This window comes from Callithrix jacchus, chromosome 6, assembly GCF_049354715.1.
Source record: "Callithrix jacchus isolate 240 chromosome 6, calJac240_pri, whole genome shotgun sequence".
In the NCBI taxonomy this organism is placed as follows: domain Eukaryota; kingdom Metazoa; phylum Chordata; class Mammalia; order Primates; family Cebidae; genus Callithrix; species Callithrix jacchus.
This window is the reverse complement of record NC_133507.1, coordinates 133,072,965-133,096,901: the sequence shown is the minus strand read 5'-3', so window position 1 is coordinate 133,096,901 and position 23,937 is coordinate 133,072,965. Positions and strand designations below refer to the sequence as shown.

The 23,937-nt window shown below is 35.0% G+C and overlaps 1 protein-coding gene across 5 annotated transcripts in view; it reads left to right on the top strand.

The window, feature by feature from the left end:
- The window catches only part of ERBB4 (erb-b2 receptor tyrosine kinase 4), a 1,220,557-nt gene that overhangs the window by 1,150,808 nt on the left and 45,812 nt on the right, over positions 1-23,937 (top strand). For all 5 annotated transcript variants that reach the window (XM_035306587.3, XM_035306586.3, XM_008999419.5 and 2 more), the window contains 5 exons: positions 12,689-12,844; positions 15,260-15,335; positions 19,284-19,430; positions 21,438-21,535; positions 22,866-23,036. In XM_035306587.3, the coding sequence (XP_035162478.1) occupies positions 12,689-12,844; positions 15,260-15,335; positions 19,284-19,430; positions 21,438-21,535; positions 22,866-23,036 (648 nt within the window). The remainder of the gene's footprint in view (positions 1-12,688; positions 12,845-15,259; positions 15,336-19,283; positions 19,431-21,437; positions 21,536-22,865; positions 23,037-23,937) is intronic.

Below are 23,937 nucleotides of genomic sequence, written 5' to 3'. Positions count from 1 at the left end.
GTGGCTCATGCCTGTAATCCCAGCACTTTGGGAGGCCGAGGCGGGTGGATCATGAGGTCAAGAGATCGAGACCATCCTGGTCAACATGGTGAAACCCAGTCTCTACTAAAAATACAAAAAATTAGCTGGGCACGGTGGCGCATGCCTGTAATCCCAGCTACTCAGGAGGCTGAGGCAGGAGAATTGCCTGAACCCAGGAGTCGGAGGTTGCGGTGAGCTGAAATCGTGCCATTGCACTCCAGCCTGGGTAACAAGAGCGAAACTCCGTCTCAAAAAAGGAAAAAAAAATTGGACATTATGTCATAGAGTGATCCAATCAATCAAGAGTGGAGGAAGATCTTGTGGAGGAAATGACGTCTAATTTGCCATCTAAGAAACATTTAATTTGACCAAGAGTGTATCTGTAGCAAGGTAGGAAGAGTGTAGCGGTGTATAGTGAGGGAGTGTTCCAGGTAAAGGACATAGTGAGTATAAAGGCAAAAGAAATTAGAGGGTTTCCAGCTTTGCTTGGCCACAGAGTTCAAGGTGAAGAATTCCAAGGAAAGAAGCTGGAGTGCAAAGGAGAGACAAGTTGCTCATGGACTTTTTTGGCTACCTGAGTGGAAACATGGTTTGGTGTATGTGCATGGTATGCGTGTATGTTGTTGAAGGATAAAGGAAAATGAGGAAATGGTGGCAAATGCACACAGTTAAAACGAGGAGACTTAAGCAAAGAGAGAGATGTCAATCTTCAATGCCTACCTCTTGGTCTAGATCTGATCTTTTATGGAATCCGTATATAAAGTTTCTGAAGATTTTTAAGGAGAATGTTTGTTACTAGGGACTCAAGAACAGCTACTAATACAGCTGAGGATGAAATATGGCACAAAGTTTAGAAGAGGGTAGAAGAGGCTGTGTGGAAGATGGCAGGGCATTGACGCAGTGAGGAAGATCGAAGGGCAAAATTACAATGGTTTGAAATATTACAAGCTGCAGCTTCTGAAGCATCAAGAGATAGCCCCAGGAAAGACATCAGCATTTCCACACAGTCTTTAGCTGTGGGTTCCACAACTGCAGATATCAGTGAAGAGCCCTAAAAAACAAACAAAAAAAAGATGATTATTCATGAGCATCTATTAGGCTCCTGGCAAACCCTAGAAATATCTGCAAAAGGGCTGGGCACAGTGGCTCACACTTATAACCCCAGCACTTTGGGTGGCTGAGGCGGGTGGATCACTTGAGGTCGGGAGATCGAGAACAGCCTGACCAACATCAATAAACCCCATCTCTACTAAAAAGAAAATACAAAATTAGCCAGGCATGGTGGCACATGCCTGTAATCTCAGCTACTTGGGAGGATGAGGCAGGAGAATCACTTGTACCTGGGAGGCAGAGGTCATGGTGAGCCAAGATCACACCATTGCACTCCAGCCTGGGCAACAAGAGCAAAACTCCCTCCCTCTGCGCCCCCCTCCAAAAAGAAAGAAATACCTGCAAAAGGCTTCTTAGAGGCAAGAAGCTACAGGTGCTCTGCAAGCAGGTTGGGCCAGGAAATAGTGAAATTTATATTATTACTATACTACCACATGTGTCCTGAAGCCTGTAAAGACAGCAGACTCTCCCAGGACACCTTCTTGACAGTTTCAGTAATTAAAGATAGACGATTCACATTGTAAGTAATGTGATGGTATCTGGTACTTCTATGGTAATGTTAGGCTAGAAAATGATCCAAGTTGCAAAGCAGGTGTCTTTTTCTCATGGTCTTTATGCAGGAGCTAGATAGAAACGATGCCTTGGAATTCCGAGGAAGAATGCAAAGGTAGAAACAAAGATGTGGATCAAAATGGGCATTCAAATCGACCATAAGGGATGTAGATGAAAACAGAAGCTGTGGTTCAGATCCTTCTGAGGATTTTGAGAGGAACAAGCCTGAGGAAGGCAAGGATGGGTCTGATCAGGCAGTTTGAAAGTGGCTGGGTGACTTCTAGAAAGTAGTAGATGGGTGCCACTCTTGTAAGTTTTACATCTGCTGGGCAGATATTTGCATAGTTGGGCCAAGCCCATTGCCGTCCAAATGAGACAAGGCAGATCTGAGTTGAATGGCACACGTTTCAACTTCTTATGTGGATACTCAAGTTGCAAAGAACCTTTAGTGTTCTAGGAATTTCACATGATTTAATGCAAATATACTTACAAAAATATTCGGCAATTATAAATAAACTCAACTGCCTGGACATATAGATAAGTAAATCACACTTAAAAAAATAGTTGTTAACATTCTTTAGGTCTATATCATGACTAGAAGTTTTGCTTTGAAATAAGGATACCTCATAAAATTTGAAATAATCTGCTTAAGAAGGAAAATTATACATATCCCTATCCCTAAGCTTTAAGGTTTTCTACCAGTAGCATACAATTCTGTGAAACCACAAAATATTAGGAATAATCTGTTTCTGTTCAATTATTACTAAGGTGTCAAACATTCAACCGCCTCTCTATACCCTCTGAATGCATTTACACAGTATGTATGCTCAGAGAAAGGCTCAGCTTCTATTAATCTAGAGGTTGCTGTATTAATAGGTTACACACTTCATTGATTTTTAATTAATTTCAAAAGAGACACAGAGGATAACTACTACAGCCCACAGACATCTCCATTCTCATTGCAAACCACATCTTTATTGATCGGCTGCCTTAGGAGTAGAAGTAATCCATTTTAAGTAAACCTCCCCACGAGAGTTTGGACACTACACAATTCACTTCTCCCGTTGTAATCATATTGGCAAGAGGTCAATGGGAGGAAACACTGTAGCATGCTTGATATTCTCTTGATGCAGGCAGATGAGTTTTTTTACTCACAATGTAGTAAGAAAGCAGAGGCTTTTCACACATGCTGTTTAATTTGCTTTTTTGGTTTTGATTTCACTTATTTATTTTTTGCTTTTCTTAAGAGGGCTTAAGGGATCAAGGAGGCTGTTGTTCAAATGGATGTTCTAAAAGCTTGCCATGAGTGGTAAATGAAACTTCTGAAGAAAATATAGGGAGCAAGAAGAAAAAATTCTCTTATCTCTGTCAGCCTCAGAAATCTGTAAATGGTCTTCCCTTTTCTCTTCCGCTGTGAGACTAATATCAACATCTGGGGCTTAGCCTAAATGTGGCAGGGTTTGCTTTTCCACATTCCATCATGAATACTACAGATTTTAAATTGTTCTATCTATGCTGCAAAGAAAAATTACTACTTCCTGGACAGACTTACAAAATTCTGGTCTTATGGTTCATTTACTCCAATCACAAACATGTATAGAGTGCCACTTACTGATGCCAGGCAGGTTTCACGTTGTTGACGACACAGTGAAATTCACAAATAGTTGGTTTTTAAAGAGCCTCCAGAGGCGCCATCCTTGGGGAATCCAGCAAAACTAAAGAGGCTTGTTTAAAAGCCTTAAATGTTTCTCATGTGGAAGTGTTTTCTCTTCACCGAATTCATAGAGCACCCATTTTCTAGATTACCTTTAGTTTTGTGAGTTTCATAAATGGCTTGTAGTCCACTGAGTATAGTTTTATGTATATGGTCATATTGCATAATGGTTAAGATCATTGTTTCTGGAATCAAGCTGCCTGCAGACAAATCTTAGTTCTGATAATTTTGTCATGTGCTAGTTATCACCCTTGTACAAGTTATTTTACCTCTCTGTACATCAATTTTCTCATCTTAAAATGGAAGTAGTAGTAGTAATACAGATTTCATTGCATTCCTGTGAGTTCCCATACACAGGGGATTCAGAACAGTCACTGACAGATTAATAACTGTTAACCACTTATTGTACATACAAGTATATACAATAACATGTACAATTCTATTTTGTTTTCCTTATATGATTTCAGTATTCTAACTTAAAGAAATTCCTCTCTGTGTTGGTCTTTGGCAGTGACTATCAATAGTATTACTTGTCCAGAGTCACCTACGCTAAAATTAGTACTTAATAGCAGATTATTTATATTGTTCAGTGAACTTAGAGCATTGCACAAACGATAGAATTTAGTGTTGTTTGCACTGTCAAGGAAATGGAGGAGAATCTGGTGCCTATCAAAATAAGGGAATAGACAATAAATTGATAGCGTATGTGTATGTTATATATGTGTATGTCTGTGAGTTTGTATTATAATTCTATGTAACAGTGAGCAGCAATAAACTTGATTATAGCAACATGTTTGAATCTTAGAAAGCATAAGTAAAGCATGATCCCATGTAATGCATAGTTATGTATTAAAAGTAATATAAACCCTACTTTAAAAAAATATAGATAAAACTAAAAATATGAATGATAGATTGGAATGTTATGAATTTAAAAACACTGTTGTAGACACTTTGGATGGAAGAAAGGGATTTGGATGGAAAATCTAGGGAGACAATTATAATCATATGTATGCATCATGGAGTATGATTAGCCCAAAATTCTGTGTGTCTGACATCCTAAAAGAAACGAAGTCACACACATTGCCTTAAATTGGCTCCCAGAAAATAGTCTGAGTCAGATTTACATGCAGGAAGTTTTCTTTTGACAAATGTTTTCAAGAACAACACCTATAAGGCCACATGCAAAGCAGTACTGAACAGAGAAAAAAAAATGTCCTACAAGGAAACCACAAGAGAGGCCTCATCCAATCTGACAGGAAGCCCTGGAACTGGAATAATGCCTCATACTTGTCCAAAAGGATATGGTCTTTGTAATGTTGCATCAACCAGTCACTGGATGTGGGCTTCCTTTTACAGGAGGGAGAACATCCTAGCAAAGCCGCTCCCTTAGCAGCTCAGTTGGAGTGTCCATGTCCCAAGAGTGAGGAAGCTGAGAGGAATCATCAGCAGCCAAAACTTCCAGCTGAGTGCCCAGGTCCTGAAGAGGTTTCTGGGCAGCACACCACAACATCTCCCACATGCAAGTGTGCATGCACACACACATGCACACACACTCGCACACACTCAAATATGTTATTGGAACAATCTGTGAAAAATTTCAAATAGATAGCAAACAATAATTTCTATTATAATTATTAAACTGACAGAAATTTGGTTCTCCTTAGTATTCCAAAATCATCTTAAGATCTGCAACCTAGCCTAAGCTTCTTGAAGATCATGGCTGTAGCTGGAAGTGTGAGAATTAACTATAAGTGTCAACTCCAAGCTGGCTCAGGACAGCCATGTGAATATGTTTTTCTTCCCCTGGATAGAATAATAGAAAGAACATTCAGGAACAAATAGAATGAGTAGCAGAAGTTATTACACCTAACCATGCTGAGTAACCAACAGGTGTTTTTTGGCTGTCTTTTCTATAAAGTGGCCAAATCATATTTTTAATAAAAAAGATGAATTTGTGCTTATTTATTTTAAATATACATGGTATCTTATAATAGTGAATGTTTGGCTGTTTTCCAAATTTTAAACCATATTTTGAATCTTCAAGACAACCCTCAAGGTAGATACTATTATTGTCCCCATTTAACAAATAAAGAAAGTGAAACATAAATGTTGTATAAATTAACCAAAATCACATACCTAATAAGTAACCAAGGTTTTTGGAGTCTTATATTTTAAAATTAGGATGCACTAAAATGACTTTTACTAAAAGATATTCACGACTGTCTCTAAATATTTGAAGGAAGACATCTACTCTACCTCTTTACTGGGTCTATTATTGGCCCACAATTTAATATTTCAGATAGATACATTTTACAGTTTCATCTATCATGGAATAAAAATTTAAAGCTAGCAGTAACCTCAGGGATCATTTAGGCCAATTCATCACTTTTATAGCAGAGGTGAAATGAGTACCTGTGATCATAAACCTAGTTAACAGTATGTCCAAAACTTCTGTCCCACAACACTCAGGTCTGTGTTCTTTTCACTCCGCCATGAACCAGCTTCTGCTGGTGAAAAAGACTGCTCAGGTGATTCCATCACTGAGTCCCCTTATATTCCCTTTATGTACTATTTGGATAAAATCAGTTACTTAATCCAAAAAGATCCCTTTCTTTCCTTGAACATGCTTATGTCTTTAGCCCTAAGCGTAGTAAGCATTATAGTTGGATTCTTTTTTCCCCAGGGATAGAATTGCTTTTAGAAGGAAAGGTAGAGAAAAGGAGATATTTTCATTTGAAGTTAGGTTTCCTGAAGCTTCCTGTTATTAAGAAAGCTTCAGGTTATTAGAATGAAAACAGAAAAAAAAATGTTCTTTTGCTAACTGCAGAGATTAATGCCTGTGAGAGCTGACTGCAGCTTGAAATTTTTAGCTCCACACATGTATTTGATGAAATTGTCGCATGGCCAATATGTGAGAAGCAAATACTTACTGTCAGAAATAGTCCAGTCTCTCTTGACTTCCTTTAGCTTCTGGCAGCTGGGAAAAAAATACATTTTCACATTGAATTAAAACAATAATAATGCTTTTTGCCAGATTGTTGTGACTCACATAAGATTGAAAAGAAGGTTATAGCTAGGTGTTTGTTAATACCAATATTTTAAAATTAAGTCATTATTTGTTCTTTTCCATAAAGCAATTTATATGAGTTGATTCTAGCCAGAAATTAAAATGTTAAATTCAATTCTAATAAAATTTTCCTTGAATTTTATATTTAAGTTCATTTCTGAAAATAAGAATAAAATACAACTTTCTCTAGTCAGCTTGTATTTACTGTGGATTACACATTTTAAGAGGTATGAGCAAAATGTGAAATAAGTATGCATTCTCTGATAACTTACTAGGGATTACAGAGAAGATATGAAAAAATGGTAAAATTTTGAATAGTTTGGATTAAATCAGACTTGTGGCATTTGGATCATGAAGTAGACAAAATGACCCTAAAACACTTCTTTCAAAAACTCCCCCCATATTGTGTGATAAGTGACAGTTATCTTGGTATAGAAAACCTACTCTTTTATTAACCCATAGAAAACATTCTGCAGCACTGAACCTTTTAGATCTATTTTATTCGTGACCTTTATCTTCACTAAATCCCTGAGTCTGTGATATATTTATAGAGGGCACCAAATCTTTTAATATGTCTCCTAATTTTTTTTCTTATATGACAGCATCCTCGGGTGAATTGTTGTCAAAATAATACTTTGAATAGTGATAATTCTTAAACTGTATTCACACATTAATCATGATGGGTAGGTTATAAGTATATGTATCACCATTTGCAAACATTTATTAAACACCCACTGTGATATATTAGCTGAGGTTCTCAGATTTACGGAAATAGGCAATTAAAGTTAAGGAGGGTAAGTAATTCTTATGCATTCTAGGATTGTTTATAGCTATCTGTGGAGCAATAATAAAGGTTTTCACGTTCTGCACTTACTATATGCCAATTGCTATTCAAGCTCTTTGCATATGCTAATTACCTCAACAACCTCCCAGATAGATGCTGTTGTGCCCATTTAGAGATAAGGAAGGCGATGACAGAGATTAAATAACTTTTTCAGAGTGACAAGGCTAGAACATGGCAGGGCTGGGGTTTGAAAAAGGCAATTGACCACAGAATTTACACTCATACCCACTCTACCATCTTGCATACTCTGTGACCAAAATAAGAACAGTCTCTAGTTTGTACAATTCAAATTCCTGGTAACTTTCAAAAATATGCTACAATTTAACTGAGTTTTATATATAAGTTTAAAAAGTCAATCACTTGCATTATGTCTTGAAATTCATAGAAATACCAGGTATGGATTTTTTTTTTTTTTTTTTTTTTTGCCAAAATACTAGGGTCTTTTAAAGTTGTATGACTTCAAAAGGCTGGATGCAGTGGCCCATGCTTATATTCCCAATACTTTGGAAGTCTGAGGCAGAAAGATTGCTTGAGGCCAGGAGGTTGAGGCTGCAGTGAGCCCTGATCATGCCACTGCACTCCATCCAAGATGACAGAGCTAGACCTTGTCTCAAAAAAAAAAAAAAAAAAAAAAAAAAAGCTGTATGACTTCACTATGTTCATTAATTTCTCTATGCCCACATAATCCTGTGACCCAATAAGAGGGAAGATAGGCTTATAAGTATAGACTTTATAGGCATCAGAGCAAGGGATTCAATCCAACTTCTACCATCATTAGCTAGGTCAGCAGTCCCCAATCTTTTTGGCACCAGGGACCACTTTTGTGGGGACCCAGCAGGGGAGATAGTTTCAGTATGAAACTTTTTCATCTCAGATCATCAGACATTAGATTCTCATAAGGAGTGCACAGTCTAGATCCCTCACATGCACAGTTCAAAAATGGGTTCAGCTTCCTATGAGAATCTAATGCCGCTGCCACTAATCTGATAGCACCCAGAGCTCTGGCAGTAATGCTCACTGGCCTGCCACTCACCTCCTGCTGTGCAGCCCAGTTCCTAACAGGCCATGGACTGGTGCTACTCAATGGCCCAGGGCTTGGGGGACCCTGATTAGATAACTTGGAGCAAGTAACTTGACCTCACTTAGACTTAGTTTTCTCATATTTAAAATATGACAACAGTATGTATCTCATAGGATTAAGTTAACCAACCAATGTAGCAACACTTTAATTACTATTGTGTTCTAAGTACTAGGTCATTGTTAGCTGTGATTGCTGACAGTGTTATTCTTCTCATAATGTACTTTACTCAAGCTGGCCTGGCATGGACATGGGTATTGCTATAGGGCAGAGTATGAGGTTTCTTTACCCACCAACACAGCATCATGATGAATAACCCTTATTTGTTCATCTTAAAACTTCCAGGGACTTCAGCCAGTTTGTTTTTGTCACTGTTATTTCTAATAAGTGTCTGCCACCTTAGTTGGATGACACTCTGGAGAGTGATTTCATTTTGAAGGAGTCACTAGCAGAGAGCGTGACTCAAATGAGATCTTCCAGTAAGAAAATCCTATTTAATGACTGTGATATGGAGAAAGCTATTATGAGCAATCCACAGGTGATTCAACACTCTCAAGGTGTGAAAGCAGGACTAAGATGGCTGTAGTAAGCAATAATTTGAAAGTATGCATCTGTATAATGCTGTTTCCTTGTTACAAAGCAACCATGAACATGTATTTTAATGGTTTGGTAACGTATAGATACTTCTGTTCTTATTGCTTTTAGTGATAGTCAGGTGGGTGAGGGAAACTGTCTAGAGATTGTCATCTAGTTTCTTTAAATTGAGTTTTTGTTATTTTGAAGAAAATATATTTTCTGGACAAATAGTAGTTAGCTTCAGGATAGTCTATCACCTGCTGAGGCTTTGTGTATAGAATTTCAAAGAACTTTTGGAGTTTTTGAAGTTTATTTTTGTACTGTAGAGTATGTCATTAGAATGTCAGTCTGCGCAGGCTGCTGTAACAAAATACCACAAACAAATTTATTTCTTATAGCTCGGGGGGCTGGGAAGTCCCATATGACGGTGCCAGAAAATGTAGTGTCTAGTGGAGAAGCTGATTCCTGGTTGTTGATAGCTACTATAACCTCACATGGCTGAAGAAGTAACAGATCTCTCTGAGGTCTCTTTTATAAGGGTGCTAATATCATTCATGAGGTTCTACTCTTATGACCTAATCACTTTTCAAAGGCCCCAGCTCCTAACACCATCAGTTTGGGTGCTAGAATTTCAACATACAAATTTGATGAAGGACATAAAACCATTTGGATCATAGCAGTTTTAAATTTCCTGGTGAATGTGCTTTAGTTCCCTATTGACAAAGTACATCTCAGTCTTCCTGCGTATGTTTAAGAAATATAAAAATGATACTTTTATTAGAATATGTGGTTCAAGGGATCATTATCCACCTAAATTATGAAAGTCTAAAAACAAAATTGTTCTCTCTGTATTCTTTCTTCATTGTTCAAACAAATACTAAGGATGATTTTATTTTATAAATATTCCTTGATGTATTCCTTCTGGCCTAGTTTAGTTGAACTAAACTAGGAGCAATTTTGTAGGAGCAGACGAGTATTGTAAGTGATGGAAGCAGAATTCTGGTGGGATCATGAAAAATGGGGTTGAATTGCCCTCATTGGGGTGCAGTTTGTCTCAGCTAAAGAGAATGACTAACCCATGCCCAGTGTGGGAACTAAAGAAAATAATCTGAAAAACGGGTGTAGCCCATGGACTGACAATTTGCAACCTGTAATGTATGCTCCCATCAACTTGCTTCTGTATTGTGGCAATGGCTCCTCCCTTCCGCTACACTGGTGTCCAATCCATTCTCTGTACTGACACCAGAGTGGTGTTTCTAAAAATCCAACAATATTCCCACTGTCCTTTTTTTTTTTTTTTTTGAAACGGAGTTTCGCTCGTTACCCAGGCTGGAGTGCAATGGCGCGATCTCGGCTCACCGCAACCTCTGCCTCCTGGGTTCAGGCAATTCTCCTGCCTCAGCCTCCTGAGTAGCTGGGATTACAGGCACGCGCCACCATGCCCAGATAATTTTTTGTATTTTCAGTAGAGACGGGGTTTCACCATGTTGACCAGGATGGTCTCAATTTCTTGACCTGGTGATCCACCCGCCTCGGCCTCCCAAAGTGCTGGGATTACATCACTCTTCTTTTTAAAACCAATTCCACATCACCTAATTGTGTACTGGATGAAATACAAGAGTCTAAGTTTCTTACCATGACATATAAGGGACCCTTCTTGGACCCTGCCTCTTCTGTTTTCACTTTCACTGCTCACCACTGTCCCACCCTCATACATTATGCTTTAGAAATACAGAATGGCATATCTTTGTCCAAGTACACCATGGTGCTGCTGCCCCTGTGCTGGTTCCTTTTGCCTGCAGTTTTATCCTCACTCTGTCCAACTGCGAGACATCATTCAAGCCTTACTTAGGCCTCGGTAACACTTTGAAGTCTCTCCTCCTAGTCAGTTGCAAAGCTATATTACATAAGGGACTCAGAATACAGTTCTTAAATGCCTTGCATGTATCACATCAGTCCATTCAAGTCCTATCTGCCTACTTTATTAATTAGCTTCTGTTCTCCTTTAATGTACAGATCTTCTCTCTTTTGTCTTTTCAGTGCCTTGCCAATAGCACATAATACATATTAACCTGTTGCCAACATATATCCCATGTTCTGATATGAAGGAGATGAGAAAGAGAACAATGAATGTTTCATGAACATTTCTTCAAAAGAAATGTCCTGGGGAGACATGAAAACACTTTATCTCCAAGGCAATGCATTTGCTTATTTTTTTGATCCTTTAAGTTATATAAGGGCTATATGTTCTCAGATGTACTTTAGGAATTTCTAATTTACTCAACCACAAAGCACTGTGTAGGAGAGAGGGCAAAAGTCCCATAAATCTCAGCTGTAAGTTGATTTCAGAAAACACCAATACTCAGAGTGTCACCCAACTGTTGACTGATTAGACCATATCAGGCAGTATCTCCACTGGCTGTGTTTAATGTGCATTTATATGGAGTTTGGCTCATGATGCTGTTTGAGGTAATCTTCACTTTACACTACACCAGGTATACGGTTCATAATTTTTTGACCTGTGTGATTTATGTGTCTGTTTTCCACAGCTTTTGTTTTGATATCAGAAATCATTAATCCTTCAAAGTCCTGCAGTTGTGATGTTAACTGCCAACAGCATTTATTTGCAATTGGCATGAAAGTATGCTTCAACCATTTTATAATAATTCAAATATATTTTAAATGACCTTTTTTACAACTAAAATCATCAAATATAGAGTTTCCCCTAACTCTTCAACAAAAATATATTCACTCTAATCTGGGCTTCAGGTTTATTTCCTTAGTTTTACATAAGCTCTTTTGTTAAACATAATGTTTAGCAACTCTTAGTTCACCTGCTACTGAAATACAATTAATAAAGTAATTACTACTATGGGTCATTTCTTCTGAATTTGTATAGATATTAATATATAGCATGTTATATGTTGTTATATATTCATGTATTGTGAGGAGAACAAGCTAGGCCTCTTGCTGTTCAACAGTGGCAAATTTTATTTTTAATTTCCCTGTATGTTTTTATAAAGGCAAAATATTAAAGGCTAATTCAGTGTCATTGCAAGCTATGTAATTTCACTATGGATTCTCATAATGACGATTGATACCATAGAAGCCTTCTTAAAAATTATAGGTTTTTAAGACTCCTAGAGTATATACTTAATTCTGTGCATAATTAATAAGAATAGTATAATTCTTAGTATATAATAGTATAAGGAGAATAGTATAATCGGCCTCCATAGAATCTATGATGGCGATTTTGGCACCATCAAACCTCAAATAAAATATTTCTAAAAGTTATGGATAGAGGTATTTGTTTGGATATGTAGGGGGAGAGTGACATGAAGCAGAAGTTATTGAGAAGAAAATGATTATGAATATGTGGGTCAATCCAAGTATATGTTAGCTTATCTACTACAACACCTGTACACCTTACTAATGAAACTGTTTGCAAAAGGATATCAAGTTGTTTGGAAAATAATCATCTAACACTTAGCTCACGGGCAAGTAATTTGTTTGTCTCATAGGACTTTAGGGAGAAAAGATCAAAAGCCATTTGTGGTTTGCTCTCCCTCAAAATCAGGTTTTCTCTAATTTTGAAAATATTCTAGAATTCTGGCTTCACTTAAAAAATTAGACGCTTCCAACTGAAGGCTAAGAGACTTCTTTTTTAGACTAAAGGAAAAACTGAGGCATTAACAGACTGTCATTAAGGAACTTGATGTTTTTCAGGGAATGATGTACCTGGAAGAAAGACGGCTTGTTCATCGGGATTTGGCAGCCCGCAATGTCTTAGTGAAATCTCCAAACCATGTGAAAATCACAGATTTTGGACTAGCCAGACTGTTAGAAGGAGATGAAAAAGAGTATAATGCTGATGGAGGAAAGGTGAGTATCTTTTTGAAAGCAATATTGCTTGAAAATACAGTATAATATCCTTTTCTCTCCTTATATTTTATACAAGAAACCAATAAGCCTGAGGCTTAGATTATAAAACCTTAGTTCTGCCATTTGCCTTTTCTCCTGCCCAGGGTATGTATGTGTATGTGTATATCATATATACCATCTATTACCAACTTTCATTTCTCAAAAGTAGCTAAAATAAGGTGATGTGTGTCTGTACCCATGTGACCTTCATGTTAGGTCCAGTGATGGGAAGTGGGTGTATCCTTAGGGGTTCTAGAAGTTAAACTTTAATGCATGGCTGTGGAAATTGTCCAATTGATCTAAAGCCCATAGGACTGACTCTTAGAGAGAACATAGCTTCTCTCTTATAGAGAAAAATTCAGGTACTACAAAGAACCCTGAACAGAGCCACTGCCTCGTCTACCTTCCCTGACCCTCTAGTCTCAGCCCCTGACTGACAATGGCGTTCCTGCCTGTTTCACCCAACATAAGGTCTCAATCCATGCCTTAGTCCCATATCTTGTATTTCCTTATTAACCCTCCCTTTAGCATGCCTTTCTTAGACAATCTATTAGGACTAGACTTCATAGGGAGAGCCCTCTAGCTTCACCTGACAAACTTAATATCAGGCAGACCAAATAAAATAAGCAAATGCAATTTTAGCTTATGGTGACCTTTAAGCTTATACTAACAAAAAACCCATTTATTTTTGTGTCATATAAATTTATTATATGCCTTATTTATCATGGGCCATCAAAATATATATTATAAATATTTTGCAATGATAGGTTTCCAAATCCTTGACTTCATCACAAGAAAAAGTAACACAAAAATTTTTTAAACTACCTTCAGTGTTGAGGAATTATCTGGCTTTTCCTTGATTTTATTAGCCTCTTTGGCCTGTTTGCTACTAAATTGCAATAGTCTGAAACCACAGCTTTGAAAATCACTATAAGACTGCACAGATGTTGAAGCCTATAAATCACCTGACTTCACTTGTCTTGAGAACATAAGATTTGAGACGTAAGATTTGTCTAAAGCAAGATTCATTATAGCTTTAAATGCTTGGTAACCATTAAGTCTTTATCAAGCTACCTGTGATTTAAACTTACTTCTTCAACACAATGTCTGTAGTCCATAAAATCTGCTAACTTCTTGCCCATAGGGAAATTACTTTCAATGTGTCTTCTGTTCCCTTTCACTGAATACCATGATTCTGTCATAGAGTTACCTTGGTGTCACCTTGGTGAGCAGCCAACCTCATGATTTCAAAGGCCTATTTAGTTTTAAGCTTTCAACTGCAAAGTAGAAGTGTTTATCTTTATTCCATAGAATCTAATTATATTCTCAGCTATATAATGCTGCCCTTCATAGTTGAAACTCATTCTGCTGACCCATCATCAGCAGGATATGTGGGTTGAGTTGTTTTTCTTGTAGTGATGATAGATTTGTGCTGATCCTCTCACATTCTTTTATGTAGCTCCTACTTTGAAAATGGTACATATTTTCAATACTGGCTAATCAAGATGAGAGAGGTCATTTGAAGCTGGAAAGCAAAGCAAGGCTAACTTTGGAATTCATGATTTTAGGCATTTTAGTGGCCAAATTATATGAGAGGAGAAGGGAAGGGGCAAGTATAGAAAGAGTCTATTGTACTGGTGGCCCAAAATATGTCTGAGGGTGAAAGGGATAACTGAAAATATAACAAATCTCATTTTTAGAGAAAAATCTATAAACACATTTTTAGAAGCATGTGTAGTACATATTTATATTTGATGTTGTCAATCGTATTTGCCAGCAACTTAATTACTGAACATTAATCAAGAACTATAGAAAGTTATTCCTACTTAATTATTTTTACCTTTAATTGTTTATAAAGCTTTTTATTAAAATTTAAGTATGACCAGGCAGGGTGGCTCATGCTTGTAATCCCGGCATTTTAAGTGGTCAAAGCGGACAGATCACTTGAGCTCAGGAGTTCTAGGCCAGCCTGGGCAACATGATGAGACCCCACCTCTAAAAAGATGCAAATATTAGCCAGGCACGGTGGCACACACCTGTGGTCCCGGCTACTCAGAGGCTAAGGTGGGAGAATCACTTGAGCCTGGAAGGCAGAGATTGCAGTGAGCTGAGATTGTGCTATTGCACTCCAGCCTGTGTGACAGAAGGAGACCCTGTCTCAAAAACAAATGAATAAAATAAAAAGTATAGTACATCTTTATTTTGTGAGTTTTATAAATTAACATATATTTATAGTTATATAACATATATTTATATCTACATACACACAATAAAAAAATATGATTAAGGCCAGCCCAGAGACTCACATTTAGGAAATACATATAGAAATGAATTTTTAATGTAATTATAAAACTTTTACTTCTTACTTCTCTATAGATGCCAATTAAATGGATGGCTCTGGAGTGTATACATTACAGGAAATTCACCCATCAGAGTGACGTTTGGAGCTATGGTAAATAAATCATCTTTGTGAATTAAAGTTTATAAGGCAAAAATACATATGTTAAATTCATGTGAAATATCTTAAGCTAAATTATTTTGTTATGTTATAAATACCCATTTATAAGCTTAATTTCCTAAAGGAGTTAACTTTGCTTTCTCATTGAAAACAACAAAATATTCCATTTTACTTTAAGTTCTGAGATACACGTGCAGAACTTGCAGGTTTGTTACATAGGTATGTATGGTGGTTTCCTATCAACATGTCATCTAGGTTTTAAGCCCAGCATGCATTAGGTATTTGTCCTAATGCTCTCCCTCCCCTTTCCCCCCACCCTTTGACAGGCCCTTATGTGTGATATTCTCCTCCCTGTGTCCATGTGTACTCATTGAAGAACAACAAAATATTCTAAATAGCATTGCTATCTGCCTTTTTCTGTTATTTCTGTTATACAATATAATATACTAATATCTCTACTAAGGTGTTTTCTATAAGCTTTGGTTTGGTAGGAACTTGCCTGATCATTTTGACAGAAAAAAAATACAGCCAATTTTAGTTTATGGACAATTTCATATAATTTCATGGTGTTAATTTTAAGCAACTTTTGAAAACATAACTCTCAATACAGTAAATATTCAAACAAAAACCAAACCAAGTTTTTGTGGGGTATGTTTGCATATGAGAATTTATGTTCTATGGTAGAAAACAAATTATTGTTATAACAAAGAAATTACTGACAGCAGTGAGAGCAATGAACACGGTGAAGAGAAGCTTCTAATTGCAACGTTAATTTTAATTTACAAACTACTTGTGGAGTAACAGAAATGTTACAAAGTGAATAATATGAACTGGAAAAGCGTGATATTTATAATTGAAACATTTATTTTATTGAGTTTAACTTAATTGTTAAGATGAGCTCTTTAGCATCTGTCTGGCTACTTACAATTTAAGTCCAGCACTACCAAGGAGTCAATATGTTTTGAAGTTTAAATAGATCATGTAAAATTAGCATTGCTTACAAGTAAGCATCATGCCCACTTAAATAAAAGGGTGGTGGTGACATTTAAATGTATGGTACAATTTATTTTACTCAAACGTTTTGTCTTTTTTTCTGCATTGTTTGAATGTTTTATATTTTTTTCCATCACTTAAGAACTTATACCTCTTCTCTAGGAAAGAAGTAATTATCTTTAAAAAAGTATTTAAGACATTTCAATCAAGTGGGTTATTCTTCCCACATATGTATGCCATACAAGGCTTCATGTGTTTATTTTACTCAGCTTAGAAAGTGTTGTGTGTCTGAGATATAGAAAAATGTAGTGGAAATGCTTGACAAAACTTACTTGCTAAACTATTGTAAGAAGTGAATAGAAAAAGACATCTATTAACATATATTCTAGATAGATTTATGTATTATGTGATACAGATTAGCATCTATACTAGCATTTATATGTTACATGATATAGATAGCTTTATAGAATATATATTATGTCAGATTTATATGTCTTATATATCATATATTTTATATATGTATATACTTTCTTTTTCTTCTTTTTCTACTTACAATTCCCTGAATCTAATGTGGCAATCTTCTGAAGGCAAATTTAAATTAGCTCAAAGTATATATAACATTAGCAGAACAGTCATATTTTTAATAGTAAAATTTGTCTTTTGGGGAAAATCTTGTTACTCAGGCTATAACATTTTTCTTCATGTTGAGTTGGAAAAATCCCAGGAACTGTTCAGTAAAAATAAATAAATAGGTAGCACTCTGTTTTGAAACACAGCCCAGGTCATCAACCCATATTCATAAAGTATTTTAAAAATTTTATTATATATTATAGCTGATTGCAAAAGGCATAAAAGGCAGAGAAAGTTGCATAATCTTGTTTACAGTGCACCTTTATGGAAAATTACCACTCAGTGCATTTTTATTTTTACAAAAATAAGCATCGACTGTGATACACTTAATGGAATTGCAAGTAAAATTTGAGGATGTTTTGATTTAGCTTTCCTAATATTGTTCTTTCACATGAAACCATACTTGTTTCACCCTATCATCACCTTTACAAAGATATACTTGGATTATTATCAGAAGTAGAGTTTTTTTATATTTTGGCTTTTGTTTTTGTATATATATGTTTCTGTTTATTACATTTTCTATTATTTTGATTTATAGTTGCTTTGTATCTCGCTTATATTGGGAGTTCTGATAGAGATGTGAGACTACCCACTCTATCTTTTATAATTGCCTACCTAAGTTAATAACACGTTCTCCTTAAATATATATTCTAGGCCGGGCATGGTGTCTCATGCTTGTAATCCTAGCATTTAGGGAGGCTGAGGTGGGCAGATGGGCAGATGGCTGGAACCCAGGAGTTTTAGACCAGCCTGGATAACATGGTGAAACCCTGTATCTACTAAAAAATAAAAAATTCAGCCAGGCATGGTGGATCTTGCCTATAGTCCCAGCTACTAGGGATGCTGAGGTGAAAAGGTCACCTGAGCCTGGGAAGGCTGAGGCTGAACTTAACGGTGATCATGCCACTTTACTCCAGCCCAGGTGACAGATTGAGACCCTGTCTAAAAAAAAAAATTTATATATTCTAAAATATAAATACATGTATTCTAAAATACAAATTATATATATATAATATATATATATAATATATATAGAGAGAATATATATATATATATTCTATATATATATATATATATATTCTATAAGTATGACTAACTGGAGATGAACAGTCATCCATTTAACCTGTTGCAGCCTGCCTCATAGAAAGTTTTATAAGAGGTTTAAGGAACTACGCCTTAATATAGAAAATTAAAAATTTAATAACAATCAATTAAATAGTCACTAGGTTCATATTAACAGTATATCTAAAATCCTAAGTTATAAATATCAACCAAAATAATCAGGTCATAGATAATATTCTATTATCAAGAAATAAACTAAAAAAGACTTCAGCCTGAGTAAATAATTCATTACAGATGGCAGTAGGAAAGAAAACATAGCTCTAATTAATGGATTTTTATATTAAAAGATGACTGTGTATATACATCAATCAGAAGTCACTTTGTAATATTATTGTTCCCAGCTAGCTATTTCTGAACTTAAAAGACTTTATCCTTAAGAAAAATATTTTAGATTATATGATAATTATATCATAAAAAAGATATTTAGTGTATGTATTATTGCTTAAATCAGAACCATCATTATCAAAACTAGCTGTTTGTATGTTAACATTTAGGATATTTGCTTTTTCAGAGAAAATCAATGTCTAGTGATTCTAGAAAGTCATTTTCTTATCTAAAGAATAAACTACTATTTATCCCCTTCAAATTTGTTGATGCCTACTTCACATGTACTATATATTATTATATATGGAACATTTCTTACTCAGGCTCTCATATATGCTAAAGAAATATATCTTTTTATTCAACTGTTTTCTTCGTGTGAGTTAGAGTCACAATTCTTTTTCATAACATACCGTAATTATTCTGGAAACCTTCTATAGCAAAGATACTAATCGCAAAATTAGTCAATATCTGATTTTACCTGCAATTATATTTATTGGTACTGAATACATATCTAGATATAGTACATGAATCGTTTTATGGATTGTAACATGGTATAGTGAAATATAACTTGAATCAGCAAACATTAATATTACCTATAGTTAGAAATAGGGAACAGACTCTATGGTGACATCCACTGTAAATTGTCTCTTCTAGGCATTTAAGAAAATTGACTTCTCCGACAAAGATTTAGACATTGGGGTTCTCATAATGGATATAGGAATTGGTGGAGTTTTTCTGTAAAAACAACCAAAAAACAACAAAAAATCTCTTTTGGTTAATCTATAAGGAACATTCTTTGATCACTGGTATATTGCTGGTTTGCTTAAAATATGTTGTTAATGTGCTTATCTAAGAATCTTTTCTCCAATATAGGAGTTACCATATGGGAACTGATGACCTTTGGAGGAAAACCCTATGATGGAATTCCAACTCGAGAAATCCCTGATTTATTAGAGAAAGGAGAACGTTTGCCTCAACCTCCCATCTGCACTATTGACGTTTACATGGTCATGGTCAAATGTAAGATTGCAAAATAATGTTAACATCACCATCATCATTCTTAGTACAGTAATAGCAGAGACTATTCAATCTGTGTAATGTTTCTCTGTATTGAAAAATACAACCGTTCAAAAACAATTATGAAGGGAACATGCAAACTCCTGTTTGTTGTGACTATTATTAATATAAAGTAATATTCTTCCATGCTATAAATTCAAAATTATGAGTCTTTTACTCTCATAATCTCCATGACAGTCAAATTGCCTGTCGTAAAAAGATGTAATTAGACACAGTAATGTTATTACTAACACTCATGTGTTATGTGTTAGTAATAACATAACATGAGTGTTAGTAATAACATTAGGGACCTTTATGGGAAAATATCAGGCTACATGAATGATCTAAACATAAAGGAAAAAAGCTTGAAGCTGATAGTTTTAAAAATTAATTTAATAGAAACAGGTCTACCAGTTTTAGTCAAGAGCAGATTAGCAGGACAAAGTGGGAAGTGGGAAGAAATGAATCTACAGTGAGCTAAAAATAAATTATAAATGTTACCTTTTATCAATTTGATCATTTGTTTACATCAAACTTCCTATGCCCCAGACACATATGTATTATAAATGTATTTTTGAAGCTCAGATCCTTAATTTAAATAGAATTACGGAAGTCTCTGGAGTTTCTGGCTTAATTTAAGTGAGATTAACATGCAGAAATCTCTTGTATAATCTAAGGTTTTCCCCTTCTGATTTACATGGGGTTAGCAAAGAAACAAACTGGTGAAGGTGAATAAGCATCTTATTAATAAGAGACTTTGGACCCAGGTCTACTCAGATTTATATTCATGACATGTGTGATACATTCTGACAGTGAGGGAGGAAATAAAAAATGTTCTTTGCAGTTCAGGTCAGCATGCCCTTTTCACTAAGCATAGTTCTATTTACTCAATATTTAGTTGGAGAGAAACCGATACCTCAACTGTGTTTAACCTTTTTTGGCTTCAATGGTTTCAGAAACATCTATTTTCTCATTAGTATCTTGGCATTACCAAGCATTTTTTAAATGAATGCATATAGAATACAGAGCATTTGTGCTTTGTTTGGAGAGGAAAAAAGCAGATCACATTAATGATACATAAAATGACACCCAAAGAATTTCCAGAATAGAAATAAAAACCAAACTCCCAGAAAAGGAAGGAACAAGCTTTACAGCCTTATTCTCTCAAATATTGTTTGGTAGACATCTATGGAAGAAAGTTTAAAAACATGCATGCCTTATATAATTTAATCCTATAACTAGCATAGGAAATGATTTAAATTCATCAGAATTTAGCTCTGATGAAATTATGTAAAACCAACGAAATACTTTGCCTAACAGAGAGTTTTACCTTTCTTTGGGGGTTTTAACACCTAAGAAGAGGATCATTTGGCAGGAAAATCAAGGAAAGCTTTGTACTTTTATTCTTGTCATCTCATTAGCTTAACAGAGACTGTAGAGATAAGGTCTACTTTATCTAGACTCCTGGCTAAATACTAATACATACCTTGAAAATTGCTGATAGTGTTTTTATGCTAGACAAGATAGTACTAAGATAAACTAGTATCTATTGCTGAACAGCCATTACCGTCAGTCACTTTGCATTAGTTTTTTTCCTATCCCCCACCAGGACAAATGTAGCACAAGAAAGTTGCTTTTAATTCCTTTTTTCTCCTTTGTGCTAGTGTAAGCATTGTAACCAAATTTTTTCTCCCATGTCACTCCTAATACAAAATGATAACTTATATTGTAGTCACCTCATCTATACACATCAGAGGAAAACAGTTATCTTTTGTTTTATAGTATATTACATTTAGTTAGGAATATCAACAAAGAAACTGATAAAGCCTTACCAACTGTTTCTTTTACTAGCTTTATTTTTCAGATTATGATTAAAACAAAATTTTTCAAACTTTTGCTCATATTTGCACAAAATTTATATCTCAACTTCTAATTATGGATATAGTGACATCTTTCACTGTAAATTTCCAGGTTGGATGATTGATGCTGACAGTAGACCTAAATTTAAGGAACTGGCTGCTGAATTTTCAAGGATGGCTCGAGACCCTCAAAGATACCTAGTTATTCAGGTTAGTACATTTGACTTATGCCTTTAAGACTAGGCTGATGGCAAACTCACTGCAAAATATGAATAATATCAGGACTTTGGAACTGTGGAAATGGCCACTGTCATACTGTTTAATTAAGCAGATTATCAAGTGAAATGACTTATGAAAAAGAGTTTTACTTCATGTCAGATCCACCTTCCCTTAGTATTCAGGTGACTCTGATATTGAACAGATAATTATGATTATACATATACATAAAAAGGTCTAAATCCTGAGACACTGATTTTAGACTTTGATTTTATTAAGTGTAAGTCATGTTCATTAGCATAATTTTCATTTTTCAGAACAAAAGACAGATTTGTTTTAATGTTGCCCATGCTTGAAGACAATGAATCAAAAGATTCAGTATATTAATATTTAATTTCACCAAAAATATTTTTAAATGTTTTGCTTTATTTGGAGAGAGATGCAGTATCCAAGCAATAACTCAATTCAAATGAATTGATGCATATCCACCATCCAAAGGAATATTTTACATTTAACACTAGAAAAACAGACAGGACAACTTAAAAATAATATGGTTCTCTGACTATTTTCACCTAAACTATAAACAAATGAGCCTTGGACTAGAGTGAATTATGTTTCCTAAGTAAAACAAGGTAGCCTTTATTTTCATATCAATAGTCTGACATAAAGATAAAAGCTCGGTTTTAGAAGATACTTATTTCCATTTATTTTTCCCCAAAATTAGTTTTCATAAATTGAAATTGTTATAGGAAAAATACTTAATAGATGAGGTGAGAAAGAGCATAACAAGGGTTATGCTCTTGGTGTCTGCCTCATGCACCTTTACTCTATTTGACACTTGCACTGTGAGTTTTGAATGCCACTACTTTAATAATGTAGCCAGTATGCTATAGAATAAAGTATAGACCCTATAGGCCTAATAATCCTACAGCATCAAACCAACCAAATAAAATAAAGGTTGATAAGTTAATCGCCTTTTATTGTTTAAAGTTGCAACCCACATATGATCTGAGCAATGAACAATTATTTTCAGACCTGAAATTGACTTTACCGCCCTAAAAACAACTTTTGAATTTTGCTTTCTTTTGTTTAACAGTATTTATCATAATATTCTAGTATAAAATTTGTTTATCTGACCCTGTCATATCTAAGCATGTTATAGGTTTCTTAATGGCTAGTGCTGTGCTAAAGACTTGTTTTTTTAAAATGTGTGAATGAATTTTTCAACGGTTTGTTTTGATATTACATAAATTAATTGCAGAGACCACATATTTAAGATAAAAAACAAAAAAGTCATATTTGTGTCTGATGGGTAATCTTTTAGGGTGATGATCGAATGAAGCTTCCCAGTCCAAATGACAGCAAGTTCTTTCAGAATCTCTTGGATGAAGAAGATTTGGAAGATATGATGGATGCTGAGGAGTACTTGGTCCCTCAGGCTTTCAACATCCCACCTCCCATTTATACTTCCAGAGCAAGAATTGACTCAAATAGGGTAAGAAGGAAGTATATACACATATTATATTACTTCTGAGATATAAAATCATGTAAATAGATTATAAGCACTAACATTTTGAATAATTATATAGCTCAAATCAGTGTGATGCCTAGATTAAAAATATACCATACCTAGAAAAAAATGTGCCAATCTTTCTATATAGAATTTTGGAAGACAGGCTTGGACAGTGCAACATGTATATTGAAATACCTTCAAGATTACCAAAGAAAAAACATTTTCCTCATCTTAATTTAAAAACAAATCAAATTTGAAAAACAATTCCAACTAATACAACCATATGTGTATATAAATAAATGAAAATTCCTACCAAGTAGGCTTTCTACTTTTCCTTCTTAAGAATACAAGTATAAATCTCTGTCAAGTTGAAGTAGAAACACAGAAAACCATGCAGTCCTTTGAACTTAATCATATCGAAAAGGCTGCTGAATCATTTCTAAAAAGTAGATTTAAGTTTTGAAAGAGGCTTCTGTAAAGAATTTCTATTTCATTTTAAATGTTAAACCTACTCTACATGAAATCCATTGTTTCTTTGAAAGCTGTCAAATCCATGCATTTTTTACTTTTATAAATTTATTCATCATTCATTCAACATATATTGAGTACCACTGTGTGTGAAGCATTAGTATACATTTAAGAGTGAAGGAATTTTGGTACAACTGCTTTCAAGAAGTGTCTACCTTAATGAAAAAAATGACACAGATATAGGGACAGCATAAGTGCTGTAATCCAGTATTCACTGACCATTACAGAGCATGAATTTGTAAATTTGTGTCTGTAATCAATTTCTTTCATTGCTAAGATATAAATATGATGCTTAACTTTTTGTAGAAGATAATTCTTTTCCTTGTCTCCTTCTTTAAGAACATTATCACAGCTA